The following is a 16657-nucleotide window of genomic DNA, read 5'->3' on the forward strand; positions in this document are numbered from 1 at the left end:
CACACACACACACACACACACACACACACACACACACACACACACACTTAAATGTTGCATAATACGTCTGGGTATGAGAAGTATAGGTTATTGATAATCAGGCCCATGACAATATGCCTCTCTTGACCTTCGACCCCTGATCTATGACCCCTTTCCATAAGCAATGACCCGTAAAAACCCCAGGTCGGCCCATGGCTTGCTTGGTATACATGAATAGGTAATGCACAGAGCCTGAGAGATAGGACCAACAAAGGATGCCTCTATATGCTCCTCAGCCTTTTCTGACTCCTGAGGTTGAGGAACAGGAACACCAATGGTGCATCTCATCAAATAACGAGTTATCCTTCAAGTGAGATATCATCACATATTCAACAAGAAACACAGGCATGGCCTTAGTTTGACTCCAAAGCCCTTAATACAGCAAATTCGCACACTTCACTTGAGACTCGACTTGGACTCAAGATTTGGGACTTGTGAACAATCTTTATATTTTCTTTTTTTTTATGTGGATTAACATTAAGGAAATGTCTACTACTAATAATATCAACTAATCAATAGATAAGGAGTGAGGATAATGCAGTACATGCTTTGAATTCCTTCGTTTTAGCTATGCAGTGTTCTAAGCAGATCGGATGGCATCCAGCAGATGATAGAACACTAATCCATGAGAGAATTGAACTTGACTTGGACTTGACTTGACTTGGACTTGACTTGACTTGGACTTGATCAAAAACGTGAGACTTGGCTTGAGAAAAATTCTGAGCAGGCAAGGCTGCCTAGTGCCTACATGAGCAGACGTTTTTAGCCCATAAATGTTAATATACTTAGTATTAGCCAATAAGCATGTAACATACAAAATAAAACAAATGGTAATGTCTTCTTCATTTAATGTAGAATGCAAAGGACATGTAACTGGCTCATTAACTCATTAAGTCATTCCAGGAATATCGTTATTTACCGTGGCTCGTCACACACTTTAAGACTGGTGCCGACACCGACAACCAGCACTCTGTCGGTGTAGGAATCCGCCTGTAAGTAGCGAACCGTCGGTACTCTGCTCTGGGGCTCGCACAGTGAACCAGCCAGCGAGGCAGTCCACAGGTCTGTATTTACATTATATTGTGTTTGTGGACTAATATTGAAACGTGACCGGTAGGTTTCAGATTTGTCGGGTAAAATACATTATTTAGCGGACTGTGCTTCTGCTCAGAGGCAGGGGCAGCGGTCAGGGCAGCACTGGAGTCGCCTCCTCACATTCAGTCAGTCCAGTGACCACCCAGACACGCCCCCTCTCCAACGGTCAAATCAAACTCCTCCACACACGCTGTGTGCTGCCTCTACCCTGTTTGAGTCGGAAGACGTCACGATAACGAATCACAGAACCCTGGGCATCCCATTTCAGCTCGACTTTAATCTAATATTTACTCTGGTTCAAACCACAGTGCACTGGCCAGCGCTCCGAATCCACGTGGAGGCCCGTCTCTGCACTGTCAACAAGCACTTTGCACAAACTGGGATGTGGTGAAACTACGTTGAACCCTGTGAGGTTCATGTAGTTGATTGTTTTCGACAGTTCTCATTCAAAGTAAGAAAGTCACTTTGATGTCTTCTGTCATCGCCAGCTGGTCTTCAGTTCTGCTTCGTCTCTTCTTTATTTCCATGTTGCGTGTCACTGCTCTAACCTTCTGACCAGCTTCTCCACCCCTCACTGAGCTCATAGCCCCTCTGTGGCCCAAGTGTCCTTGTCCACACACACACACGCACACACACACGCATGCACGTGCGCACGCACACGCACACACACAGAATTGAGCACAGTGCAAATTCAGTAGTCTGTCACAACTGGATGGTTCAGCATATATGGATACTGTATTCCCCCATTCACTTTCACAGTCAGGGAGCTTGGTCCTGGCCACAGCAAACTACTGGGCCTGATAGGACAGTTTCCTCTTGGCTTTGAGTGGACTGAGATTGGATCCAGAACCTGTACAGTACAGTACATCTGCTAAACGTCCTCTAAACATATGCCTCTCTCTCTCTCTCCCTTATGCCTCAGTGGCACTGCGTCTGTCTGCACACGCTGACCTCTCGCCTCTCCCTGTTTGACCTCAGGCCCGGCGGGGGACTCACCGATCTCGCAGCTCTCTCCAGAGAAGCCCTGGGGGCAGTAGCAGCTGTAGCCGTCGCCCTCCTGCAGGCAGCTACCTCCGTGGAGACAGGGGTTGGTCTGGCATGGGTTATTCTCCACTGGAGAGAGAGAGACACAGAGATAGAGTCAGAGAGAGGGAGAGGAGAGAAGGGGGTTAACTGACAGGATGCGTGGGTGTACAAATGCACGTCTGTTCCCCCCCTGCTCAATGCTCCAGTCTGTGACAGAGACAGAAGAAGAGTGGGCAGACAGTTCGCAGAGGTGCGACGCCACCCACCTGTCCGCCCCCACCTGTCCGCCCCCACCTGTCCCTCATCTCCGTGCGACTTTCCACAAGGTGACGGATTGGCTGTTGTTGCGTCTGTCACACCCCTGTTTATCATGACTGATGCTCGGCAGGTGAAGGACAATGTGCTGACTGACCCCCCCCCCCCCCACCCCCCTTCCCCCCCGCACGCGCCGTTCACCTGCCTCTCGCTCGCCACCCGGGTCCTACTGAAGAGCTAGGGTCCTCGTAAATTAGCTGATCACTGCCCAGGCAGGCACAGCGGCGGACACCTATTTTTATGGCACATTTGCTGTGTGTCGCGCAGAAGGCAATAAACACATTTTACTTCGCCGGGCCGTAACTCGGCGGCTCTTCAAGGGAAATGTTTTGGAGGATGAACGGCGGAGATTGATAGATTAAGTCGTAATTATTGCTCTTAAATTTTAGGACGGGACCGAGGGAGGAGGCGAATTTGACAAGGACGCTTGGAGCGCGACGCGGGGCGGGCATGAGGATTTTATATTTTGTGTGCAGAGGAGCACTGTGGGGAACTGGCTCGATTAAGTGTCTTTTTATGATCCAATCCTGATTCCTGATAGGCTTGCAGCCTCTGACACAATCTGTCAGGCCATCTAATACACTGCATCTTCTCCATAATAACACCAAGGCCCGGACTCATTCGGTGCCGGTGAGACACGTCATGCAGTCTGAATATCATGGCTAACATGACGTGAGTGTGGGTTCAATTTCCTGCCAGGCAGAGTGATACTCCAGGCTCTCTATTGATAGACTGTGCAGGGAAGATGATGTACAGGCTGCCTTTGATAACATATATCAAAGTGATTCACTGAATGAGAAAAACCATTAGAGACAGACTCATTTCTTCAAAAACATCATGGCTGTATGTGATTTGAAAACGTACATTGCTTAAAGGTTAATGGTGAACTGATGGAGGCGCAGTGAAATCGGCAAATGCTGAGCAGCGCGGGCCACGTGAAAACACACACACAATGGCCAGTGCAGTGGTGATGTGAGAGCATGGTTAGATCTAAAAGTGTCTGGTAATGGAGGGGAGGAAATGGAGAAGAGAGGTAGAGGAAAGGAGTTGTTTGTGTCTCTTTTACCATCCATCCATCCATCTGTCCATTTATCTGTCCACAACAAACAGTCTTCGTCCAGAGCCCCAGGCCACCAGTCTATGTGTGTGTGTTATTGTGTGCCACCAGTCTACATGTATATGTGTATGTGTTATTGTCTGTGTGTGTTTTTGAGGTAAGTCCGGATGAGCAATGAAAGATATTTTAATTAAAACTTGGATTGGAGTTGCATCCAGCAAATCCAAAGACATTTTTGTAGTTTTCAAGGTGGCTTTTGTGTTCCATTTAAAGAGCATGGTGCAGGTTGGAGACCACATTGCAAGAATATGTGAGAAGGGTATATACTGTAGCAATGGGATAAAAAAAAAAACTGCACCTGTGATGTCAGGCCAACTGGGGCACCATGCCATCAGCGACATGTTGCTGGGCGTTCTGCTGCTTGGCCCAGCAGGACGCCCATAAACAAGTGATGTCACAGGTGTTTAGAATGCCACGGGCCTGTAATTTATTTATTTAATCTTGGGGTATTTTCATGAGCCCAAAAATGTAAATTCATTAACAGATTCATCCTGCACCATGTTAAAAACACAAGTAATTTTTTTTCTAACCCAGTGTGAAATTCACTTGCTTTGTTGAATGTTCAAGCTATGGGGTCTGATAGGATGGAATGTGTGTGGAATTCATAGGAAAATCAGTTGAATCAAACAGGAAAGCAATTAAATCTGAATTATTATTATTATTTGAATTATTCTGCAACTTGTTTTATGTAAGTATTTTGGTTTCCTTCAAAATACAGTACCATTAGATTTTCAAGATTTATCCAAAGAGAAATTGAGACAGGAACATCTCACGGTGCCCCTGAGTTCTCAGCAAACCCCACGCAGGAATCTGCCTGAGATGCCCTTAATGCCAAATATAAGGCTGACGTCTGCCTGCCGCTGTGCAGACTTCACTGCTCTCTGAATCACAGTTCAACTGGGCATGTGTGTGCTCCAATGGAAAAGACAGTGATGCACCTGCTATTACTCACAGTTGAGTGCCACTGCCAGGTCATCAAGTAAGATGTAATATTTTGACTTGGTCTACGTGGGACAAGGCCTCAGGAGGAGCCAGAGATGAACTTCTCCCAGGTCACTGAGACTGGCAGAACATAGTGATTGGATACTCGATAACAAGCGGGGGTGTCTGGGTAGTGTCGAGGTAAAAGCACTCGCCTACCACCGCGGAGACCCGGGTTCAATCGCCAGCAGCGGTACTTCCGCCTTGGTCAGATGTTCACAATTGGCCATGTCTGAGGGTGGGAAGCTGGTGGGGAATGAGTCCTGGTCACTGCACTAGCGCCTCTACTGGTCAGTCGGGGTGCCTGTTCGGTGGGAGGGGATTTGGGGGGATAGCGTGATCCTCCCATGCGCTACATTCTGCCGGTGAAACTCCTCACAGGTGAAAAGAAAGCGACTGGTGACTGCACACTGTGCAGTCACCAGTCCTGTTACCTGTGCAGGGCACAGGTATCGGAGGAAGCATGTGCTAGTCTAAAACTGTCAGATCAGCAGGGGGAATTGCCCAAGTACAGTTGGGGAGAAAATGGTAAAAAAAAAAAAAAAAAAAAAAAAAAGATTGTATAGAGACTCAGGTCCCTATCGTTGCATCGGCGCTGTTTCTAGGCCGAACGCCTGGCGCAGCTCAAATCAGTGGGCGTGGACCAGCGCACTTGATATCGTCGTGCTGGCGCTAGACGCAGCCTCAACCATTACAACCACGCCTTTTAAGCGTAAAATTATGCACCGTCATGCTCATTGGATAACTGCAATAAACGAATCGCACGCTTGCCTTTTTAGCTCCAATTCCAGTGATCCCGCAAAACCAGAGGAAAGCCAAACGCTCTGCCCCCCCCCCCCCCCTCCCTTCATCCAGTCTGTCTGTCTGCATTATAGGCTATTATTCCATATTATTATGCTTCTCAAACCAATCTAACTGCAGTTTCAATACTGCAAGCATGTAAATATGCTACACTATAGCAAGATCAAAGTGAAAATAATGTTCTAAATGCATCGGATAGAAAAATATAGCCTATCCCTATATGATGAGATTAATTTTATATTGGTGAAAGTTTGTCCAGAACGATATCGTTTTCTCTCCCCTGCTACAGGTAGAATGATGCACATAAATATACCCTACATTATGTAAAGTCATTGCATAAATGTGTTTTTATTGTAAAACTAAATGTGAAGTAGGGCCAAGTTATTGGAGCGGACATCACAGTATAGCACATGACAGTAGAAGGCGTTCCGCAGCGCGTTCCGCTGTCACTTATCTAAATCACGTTAAATCCACACAGGGTATATATAGGCTCAAGAGGACATATATGTTTCACATAGGGTGGTGTTTCATTTCGATGTTTTATTTGGTCCAATATTGAAATGTTCTACAATTGCAGGTTGTCTTACCATTACACATTATTTTAGATCTACCTTTTATATCTATTTCGGCTCATTTGGTTGCTATTTAGTAGCGAAATGGAGGACCCAATTGCATGCTGGGACAGGGACATTCACAGGCAGTAAACTTACAACTGCTATTTCCTATGGGAAGCTGGGTGCTGCTATGTGTTGTGTCTGTCTGAGCGAGGGAGTCAGAGAGAGAGAGAGAAGGGTGACAGAGAAGAGGCAGAAGAGCACTGGCGCACTGAATAGGCCTGGTTTCAGAGAGAGACAGAGAAGGGTGACAGGGGAGAGGCAGAAGAGCACTCCTTGACTGAATAGGCCTGCTTTTCAAAGGCGCAAAGCGCTAAATGTAGGCCAGGTGCGAAGATAGCAGTACGCCGGTAGTTAGCGCCGACACGCCCACTTTGGCCCATTCTGGGACTGCGCCACGCCCATTCGGCCTAAAGCGCATTTGGCAGCCTAAAGCCATATTGATATCGTCCCAAAACAGGCGCAAGGCACGTTTTTTTGCATTTAAGGCCCGTTTTAGCGCCGAAGGCTTGTGGGAGAATAGGGCCCTCAGACTATAGACTAGTACTGTGTGTGTGTGTGTGGGGGGGGGGGGGGGGGTAGGGGGGGGTATGCATGAGTCTGCACAGGTCTTCGAACACGTAAGGCTACGGCCACTAGTACATTTTTCTCCATGAAGGGCATGGAGGTAAAAATGAGCTGAAATGAATTCTCCCTCATCCCCCTTCTTCCACTCGCACTGATAAATGGTGCTGATGCTGTCTGTGGTAATACAGACGCAGAGCTGAGCTTGTGTGCTGTAGCGGAATAGGACATTGATCCAATCTGCAAACAATTAGTAACGACTTATTAGACACAAATGAGAGTGTTCTTCACCATCTGTCCGCAAACAGCAGTCCGCTGACTTACTGTAGCGCTGGGAGAATGTGTGCATTACACAGAACAGGAGCAGCATGGATTGCGTACACAGGCACCTTTCAGTATACACATGCATATTACATGCAAGAGCGCACAAACACACATGCACTCCATGTCACACACACTCCATGTCACACACAAACGGCTAACAGAAATAAGAAAAAAAGAGATGTATCGTGTCTGGTTTAGACACGTACAGTATAACTTTAAAATGTGGGGTGAAATTTGGTAGGAGTTTTTGTGTGAGAGCGCAACACTGAAAATTAATATGTAAGTGAAAAATAGATGAAAATGCATGAGAGGGAGAGAATAAGCTCGAGCGAGAGAATGAGACGGAGCCTGGACAGGATGCATGAGAGAAGAGGGAGCCTGGACAGGATGCATGAGAGAAGACGGAGCCTGGACAGGATGCATGAGAGAAGAGGGAGCTGGTGCATGGGACAGAGGGGAGGAATAGGGAGGAGAGGGTGGAAATTAAAATGTAGTATAGAGTGGGAGAAGTACAGTAGTGTGGGCGAGAGAGGGATGGTAGAGCAGGAGAGAGAGAGAGAGAGAGAGAGAGAGAGAGAGAGAGAGAGAGAGAGAGAGAGACGTCAGGAAGGGAGGGACAGGACGACACAGAGGGAGCTATCATACATTTATTTCCTCCTCTCTTAATGCGAGCTGCTGCCTGATGATTAATTACACACTGGTCTTAAAATAGGTCGCCTCTTCCATTCCAAGTGTGCGTCTGTGTGTGCTACATGACAGGGAGAGAGACAGAGAGAGAGAGAGACAGAGAGAGAGAGAGACAGAAAGAGAGAGAGACAGAGAGAGAGAGACAGAAAGAGAGAGAGACAGAGAGAGAGACAGAGAGAGAGAGACACAGAGAGAGAGAGAGACAGAAAGAGAGAGAGACAGAGAGAGAGAGACAGAGAGAGAGAGACACAGAGAGAGAGACACAGAGAGAGAGAGACAGAAAGAGAGAGAGACAGAGAGAGAGAGAGACAGAAAGAGAGAGAGACAGAGAGAGAGAGACAGAAAGAGAGAGAGACAGAGAGAGAGAGACAGAAAGAGAGAGAGACAGACAGACAGACAGACAGAGACAAAGAGAGAGAGACAGAGAGAGAGAGACAGAAAGAGAGAGAGACAGAGAGAGAGAGACAGAAAGAGAGAGAGACAGAGTCTGAGAAAGTAGGAGAGGAAAGAGACTGTCCATGTGTGTTTTATGACAGACTCAGTGTAAAGACAGAGACAGAGGTAGATACACGGAGATGCTATAGATACAGAGAAAAAGGTCAATTAAATGGCCCATTTAAGTCTTATATGACGAATCAGCGTGACGTCCCCAGAATTGTGGAAGCCCGCAGCAGTTAACTAGTGTGAGTTGGCAGAAAGTTTTTGTTGACACATAAACACTGGCACACACACACAAGCACACACAATCTCGCACGTCCTGATATCACCGTGTATCACCTTATTTGATTGGTCGCCGCAAATGCTTCTTCCTGAAAACGTGCGGCAAGTAAAAAAAGATTCTTATCTAACCACGATGATAATCAAACCCTAGCCCCAATTGTTGTACTTTCCTAAACCTAATGTCTAACCATAATGTTTTGTAAGAAAGTATGTGGTTTGACCAGGAATCAAAGCCCAGTCCTCAGATTGAAAGGTAAACACCTTACCCATTAAGCCACGGGACCGAACACACCCTGAGCTGCACTTTTTTCACACCCTAACCCTAATCTTAAACCAAAAATAATCATTTACCGTACGTTTTCAGGAAGTAGCAGCTGCGGCGACCAATCAAATGAGTTCAGGGCGTGGTCATCCTGACGCATACTAGGGAAAAAACAATACCAACACGGTGATATCAGGACATCCCACCATCTCAGGGGTACTCAAACTTCTTTTGATCGGCATCTAGGTACTCTCACGAGACCAGGAGTTTCCCACAGAGTCGCAGCGTCGGCTGTTATGGTCCGTGATCGGCGAGCTGCACGATCACTGCACAGGTGACCTGTCAGCTGTCAATCACGCCCAAAACATAGTCTTTTTATCATCTCTTTTCTCAAAATATGTGAGTTATACCTGTATGAAAATTCACCCCCCGTACAGTTGCTATGAAAGGTGCAGCTATAGACCAACATCGTTTTTTCTACCAGGCTGTAAACATGTTTATTTCTGTTGTAAAGTCGGGCATTTTAACATGGGGGTCAATGGGGATTTACTTGCTTTTGGAGCCAGTCTCAAGTGGCCATTCGAGGAAGTGCAGTTTTTGGTACTTCCGCGTTGGTCTCATTATCCACAACCTGAACACCCCCCTCGGCACACACACATAGTCACACCTACATCCCATCAAAATCACAATCTCACACACGCACGCACGCACGCGCACACACACACACACACACACACACACACACACACACACACACACACACTTCCCACCCACTGTCCTGCTTCGACTTACTGAACCTTGTAATAGCTTTGCTGAGACAGGGATCATGGCTCAGCCTGTTCAAGTGTTCCCCCTCTCTGAGCACGATAAGCCATCACTTGGCCACACCCCCTCTCTGAGCATGATAAGCCATCACTTGGCCACACCCCCTCTCTGAGCATGATAAGGCCACACACAGCGAGAGCCTTAAAATTTAATGTTACATCCTTAAAATGTACCCGAGCACGCAGAACAGTTATGGACGTGTGGATGGCTGCGCTAAACTGGGCAAAGAACAGCAGTTCACCATCAGAATGATGACAGCTCATCGAACGTGAAGTGTGAAATATTCATATTGTCACTTGCACGATGGCTGCCAATGAATATGTACTGCATGCATTTAGTGGTGTTACTGAGCAATAAAGACATGCATAATATATCTGTGCATCGCTGTTCTAGACTATCATTGTTCCAGACAGTGACTAACTGACATCTACTGTACCTTGTGTAATAATAACATGTACATTGATGTACACACAGTACTAATGGACTGCTTTCTCCTTTAAAGCAATAAAGGAGTGGAATAAGTTACCCAGTAATATAAAGAATTTTCCAACCTACAGTGGTGGTTTCTCCCGTGAAGCCAAGAGGTGGTTCCTGAGCAACCAGTGTTGCCAGCACTAAACCACATGGTGGTACTGTCTGGTGTGTGTGTGTGTGTGTGTGTGTGTGTGTGTGTGTGTGTGTGTGTGTGTGTGTGTGTGTGTGTGTGTGTGTGTGTGTGTGTGTGTGTGTGTGTGTGTGTGTGTGTGTGTGTGTGTGTGTGTGTGTGTGTGTGTGTGTGTGGGTGGTGTTTTATTCTTGGCATCTATATAGATGTTTGCATGTATGTATTTTTTTTTTACTATTATCTAACTCATACTAACCTGTGCCCTTTCCCTGTTTTTTACACTTTATGTATTTTATTGTTGTTTTTTTTGTTGTTTTTTTTGTTTTTTAACTCTGAATGGCCTTTGTATCCAGCTGCCCAGGGACTCCAGATGGAAAGTAGCCTATGGCTAAATCTGTTAAAAAGCATCTCTTCTATGGAGAGATATATGTGTCTTTATTCTGTGACTGAAAGTTTACATCCTGTAACCAAAGACTGTATCTGTGAGAAAATAAATCCACTTTGTAATCAAAAAATAGATCTGTAAGCAAAAACATAGATTTGAAAACAAAACTATCAACAATCCAATCAAAGAAAAATTTAAAAATAAAATTAAATAAATGTTTTTAGATTTTTCATTAATGTGAATTAAAAAAAAGTTGCATGCAAACACAAACATTTTGTTCTCAACTCCAAAACATTTGTTTGCGAAACCATTACGTTTGCTTACAAAGCTCAACCTTTCTTTTGCGAAACAAAAAGTTTTGTTTGCAAAACCTGAGTTTTGCAAAACTTTTTCTGTTACAATAAGGGCGGGACCTACAGCAGAAAGAAGTAACGCACATCCCTATTGGCCAGTGTCGATCGGAGTGATAGCTTGGCAACATTCAATCCAGTACGAGACAAGGCGGAGGGCGGGCACTTGAACGGAAGTATTTCCTGAAGGAATCTCCATGCCATTTCAGCGCCAGTTATAACCACAGATTGAAGAAAGAAGCCGTGAGTATGTTCACACCAATGTTTTTATGTTTGGACCGGTGCATGTAACCTGACCAAACATAAAAACATTGGTGTGAACATACTCACAGCTTCTCTCTTCAATCTGTGGTTATAACTGGGGCTGAAATGGCATGGAGATTCCTTCAGGAAATACTTCCGTTCAAGTGCCCGCCCTCCGCCTTGTCTCTTACTGGATTGGATGTTGCCAAGCTATCACTCCGATCGACACTGGCCAATAGGGACGTGCGTTACTTCTTTCTGCTGTAGGTCCCGCCCTTATTGTAACAGAAAACGTTTTGCAAAACTCAGGTTTTGCAAACAAAACTTTTCATTTCGCAAAAGAAAAGTTGAGCTTTGTAAGCAAACGTAATGGTTTCGCAAACAAATGGTCTGGAGTTGAGAACAAAATGTTTGTGTTTGCATGCAACTTTTTTTAATTCACATTAATGAAAAATCTAAAAACATTTTTTTTATTTTATTTAAAAAAAATTCTTTGATTGGATTGTTGATAGTTTTGTTTTCAAACCTATGTTTTTGCTTACGGATCTATTTTTTGATTACAAAGTGGATTTATTTTCTCACAGATACACTCTTTGGTTACAGGATGTAAACTTTCAGTCACAGAATAAAGACACATATATCTCTCCATACTCTTCCCCTATGGGGTTTAATGTTTTTTTGTATATGTCCCTGCCAAATAAACTAATAACATAAAAATAAATAAATAAGATGCAAAAACCAAGGTCAAACAACACATTCCCCACACCTCTAGCATAACTCAGTCAAAATAGATTTTAATTACTTAACGTTTTTTCTTTAACCTCTCTTTAACCTGCAGGAAGGTGATGATGAGATGGTGCAGCAATGTTAATTACCATAATTATGTCGTAAACCACAGACAGAAAAGTATATTAAAATTTAAAATAAATGTTGCTGCGATTGCATATATATACACTCTCTGCCATTCAATCTATTGTCTTATACGGCAAATTACCGGTACACTCATCCTGGAACGTCACGCAGGTTAACTGCAAGTGATGTTTGGTCCAAGTCTGAACTTCGCTGAATCATCCAAGGGGTACGAGTCCAAGTTTCCGTCTCATCTGGAGATGGAACAGGCAGATCGCTCGACAGACGCAAACACAAAGGCGGGCACAACATGATCCATGGATCACCGTTTCCCCTAGACGGACAACTCGCTCACTCCAGATGAGCTACAATTACTGCCGGGGTGAGCTGACTGCACACCGGGGGAAATATGAAACCCATTTCTGCTGAAATATAGATAGCACTTGTCTCTAGCACAGCTTGGTGCGTTGTGGACCCCAATGCAATCTCAGATTACGGCAATAGGATTGATTTACAGAGGTGTGGTATGTGAGCGCAGGGCAGGGCGGGGGGGAGGGCAGGCGTCGGGACCTTGGAAGGCGGGAGAGGGAAGAAGATCACAGAGGTGGAGAGACAGGGGTTACGCTCTCGCTTGTTGGTAGAGCCGCTTCCTCTCTGTGCTGATGATATCCGTGCGCCAACAGTCTGTCTAATCCACAGCCTAGTCTGTGTAGGTGGATATAAAGAAAAGTTTTTCCTTTGGTGTGTTGCAGCCACAAACTCACCAGTCAGTAGTAGATAATATTACACCAAAATCGATGAGGTTTGACACACAAATGGAGACGGTCAGCCAGACTCCCACCTCTCCCTTTTAACCCACAGCACCGACTGCCAGTCAAATCCATGGAGAAGCGCACGGTATGGTCAGAGGTTCATATAGGAAACTAGGTGCTGTTGGCAAGATGGCAGTTTTCATTGAATTATTACCACCCTCATCCTAGCAGATCAGAACACAGCTGAAGTGATACAGTGACACAACGTGTGCAGTGATGACATGAATCTGGACATCTGGTTGTAAGGGCCACATAAGCGGTTGCTAAAACTATGCTATTAGTCCAATTGCTCGCTTACAGTTGTCAAGAAGGATAGTAATGTATTACTTTATTGATTCCGTTTTTTGCTCGAGATCAGAGTGCCGAGTCAGCTGCTACGGTACAGAACAGCACAGCCACAGCTGGTAGGGATTCAGCGCTCAAGGATACTCGACGAGCCCTAAAAATGTCCGAAACGGGGCTTGAACACAGGTCGTCTGGGTTCAAGGGGTCTATTGTTTGGGTACGCGTTCATATCAGAGGGAGGGCTGTCCTGTAGATGGAGCAGCTGTAGCGATGTGATTACTGTATCAGCCTACAGCAGGCTAGCCTCTGACAAACTAGGATTGATGAGCACCGCAGGGGGAGGGAACAGTTATTTCTGTCTGTCTGACCAGCGTACTGTGTCTGGGTGTGTTTTGGCCTTCAGACTTGGAATCAGAACTCAAACTCTCGAATGTAACGTCTTATGTACTTGGATTGCCTTGCCAAATTATTACATTTTTTCAAGTTAATATTATGTACAGTAAATAGTGCTATAATCATATTACACATATTACAGCCATGTTATAATAAATGGTGTGAAATCTGAAATATCTGTATCAAGCAAAATCCCTCTTTACCTTTAAGCATTTTTGAGCTATCCAAAAGTAGAGTGAACTGTGGAAATGTAACCAGAAAATACGTTTAATCTCGCACTTCTTAGCTACAATGACAGAGCAAATTATTAAGAATACAGCATTTCATATTTGGGAAAGGAGCTTTTTGAGTCTACTTTTGTACAGAGCCCTCATCACTGCAAATTGAAACTTTGCATTTTCAGCTTCACGTACGCACAAACACGCAAACGCAACCATTTTCCAACGCGCGCACACAAACTAGCAATTAGCTACAGCGCCAGAAGCGAGATAGCAAAAAGCCACCGCGAGCACCTCGCCGGCCCGGCGTCACAGAGCTTTAGCCTAGAGAGGAGCAGGGAGGAGGAACTCAATACAACCCAATTCAGCCGGCCCACGCGGGGCGACAGACAGAGAAATTGGGGGTCTATTGTTAGACGAGCGGCACTTGTGGCGGAGTGGTCCTAATAAATTGCATGATCTGAGCTGTCAGAGTTGCGGGGAAATAATCCATCCTGGCTTATCATCACAAACACATTATATTCACTTTGGCTTTTTTTATTATGCCTCCGCCGGCGATAGCCAGGCTGGAGGCATTATGGATTCGGGTTGTCCGTCCGTCCGTCCATCTGTCCGTGCGATGTTCGTTAACACGACATCTGAGGAACGCCTTGACGGAATTTCATCAAATTTGCCTCAAATGTGGACTTGGACTCAGGGATGAATTGATTACATTTTGGTGATCAATAGTCAAAGGTCAAGGTCACTGTGACCTCTCAAATGCCATTTTCAAGGTTGTTAAGGTGATATCTCAGGACCACCTTGATGGAATTCCTTCGAATTTGCCTCAAACGTCCACTTGGACTCAAGGAGGAACTGATTAGATGTTGGTGGCCAAGGTCACTGTGACCTCACAAACGCCATTTTGACGCTCAGTAACGGCATATCTCACTAAGACCTTGATGGAATTTCTTCACATTTGGCTCAAACGTCAAATTCTGGACAGACATGGATGTCGACTTCTCACTTGTTGGCGGAGGCATACTCGACTGCGATGCAGTGGTTCTAGTTCTTCATGTCTCTGCTCTCATTTTCCGGGTTTCATAAGAATAGCATATCGGAATCCTGCATTCCAATATCTGTAATTATCTAACAATATTACAGGCATATGAGACTTAAAGTATGCGAAACAGTGGGAAGAACATCGTGCCAACTGCGAGCGTCACTGATGCATCTGAAATGTTGAAATATTCATGCTGTGACTTGGCAGCAATGAGCGTGTATTATCGCACGCTAAGTGATGTCACAGTGCCATCAAAATACTGTACATGTGTGCACGATTAAAATGTAGTCAAGGCTGTGCTGTATAGATGAGTGTGCAGGTCTTTCAACAAGAGTGGAAATTCTCTAGTAGATATAATGTAGATTGAGAGAGGGAGAGGGAGGGGGGAGGGAGAGAGAGAGGGGAGGCGGAGGGAGAGAGAGAGAGGGAGAGAGAGAGACATTGGGGACCTCATGTTCCTATTCCACTATGGTTACTATCAAGAAGCTGCTCTGACAGCAGCACTAATAGGCTGTAGGGTTTGCCTGGAGACCTGTTTAAAACTCCACAAAGAAGACCCACATCCTCCTCCAAATTTAAACGACCTCGCGATGCCCTCCCCCTCCCAGGACTAACTCTCCGGTGCTTTGGGCCTGACATGAAACACATATGTCATAATTATTTCATAGGCTTCACACCTTGCAACCATTTATTTCCTCTTTTTACCTTCGCAGATAATTCATACCGCCGCTGCCCCCCACCTCCACCCGCTCAGAAACCTCAGTTCCTCAGTTCGCCCCCCCCCCCCCCCCCTCCTTAGCTTCTCCATGAGTCCTCCTGCCTCCTGGTAGAGCTCAGCGGGTGTCTCTGAGGTGCCCTACACATCGAGGCCCATCCACCCTTCCACCCAGCGTGGGCTGCTAACTGCATGCTGCTAACGGCATGGTGCATTGTGACTGACCCTGGAAGCTAACCACCCCTGCTACTGCTTCTCCTTCAGAGCCGCGGACGATTTTGAGAGGGAGTGGAGTCAGTAAGGCAATATGGCAAGTCCGAAACCCCAGCTGGGTGCACTTGCCCTCTCCCCTTCCACTTCTCTGCAGCTAAAAAAACCCACCTCATTTTCAATTCATACAATTTAACTGTTAACCTCGATGGCAGGCGGCCCCATTCTCAATGGCGTGCGCCCGCATGTGTGACTGGCTGAGTCACAGACCAGCGGTGTGGCTGGCTGCAAATGGAGAATGAAAATGCAAGACTACTATCTCATGGATGCTGCGACTCAAATTTCTCAGCGCATACTGCATGCATAATAAAGCCATCGTGCCATTTGGTGAAGTTTCACATAATAATAATCTTCGTACACAATCTTTCTCATTTAGATGTGAAAAAAAAGGGGGGAGGGAAAAACTGTTTGCCCACTGTGCTGTGAGGCAGAGCAACCGGTTTGAAAAACAACATGGTTATGTAGTTTGTCTCCATTCTTTGTCCTCCGAGGGGACAGCCAGCCAGATAGATAGAGCCGTGAAAATAGTCTGTCAATGCGGGGAAGCAGAATCCTGCTATATAATCTGATAGGGCCTCAATGGTCCATTCTAATGCTTGCCCATATAACCCGACCAGGTTAACCTCTCCCATTCTGCCTCGACCGAGAGGATTATATTCCTTCCGACAGCACCCTGCCAAGCTCTGTCTCCATCCAACCCTTGCTCTATTTGCCAATTTGTGGCAGACTGAGGTGATGCTGCTGTTACAGAGGTGATGTTGTTACAGAGGTGATGTTGTTAAAATAATAATAATAAAATAATAGATTGGATTTATATAGTGCCTTACTAGACCAACTAGATCACTACTAGATCAAAGTGCTTCACATATCAGGGTAAGGGAGGGGGAGGGAACTCATCTACCACCGATGTAGCACCCACCTGGGTGACGCACGGCAGCCAGTTTGCACCAGAAGAACGCTCACCACACATCAGCTATCACGGTGCAGAGTTGAGGACTGAATGTGCCAATTACCCGTAAGTAACAAGGGATGATTAGGTGGCCATGATGGAAGGAAGGCCTGTGTGGGAATTTAGCCAGGGCACCGGGGTGAGCACAGAGAGTCAGGACCTCGGTTTAACG

The 16657-nt window shown here is 45.7% G+C and overlaps 1 protein-coding gene across 1 annotated transcript in view; it reads right to left on the minus strand.

Annotated features, from left to right (window-relative positions):
* ncanb (neurocan b) overlaps nucleotides 1–16657 on the minus strand; it is a gene marked incomplete at both ends in the record, with an annotated part of 109052 nt that overhangs the window by 48782 nt on the left and 43613 nt on the right. Inside the window, one exon of the mRNA XM_083647236.1 lies at nucleotides 2131–2247. Within this exon, the coding sequence (XP_083503362.1) occupies nucleotides 2131–2247 (117 nt within the window). The remainder of the gene's footprint in view (nucleotides 1–2130; nucleotides 2248–16657) is intronic.

The sequence above is a fragment of the Poromitra crassiceps genome (genome assembly GCF_964638095.1).
Source record: "Poromitra crassiceps genome assembly, chromosome: 12".
Taxonomy (NCBI): domain Eukaryota; kingdom Metazoa; phylum Chordata; class Actinopteri; order Beryciformes; family Melamphaidae; genus Poromitra; species Poromitra crassiceps.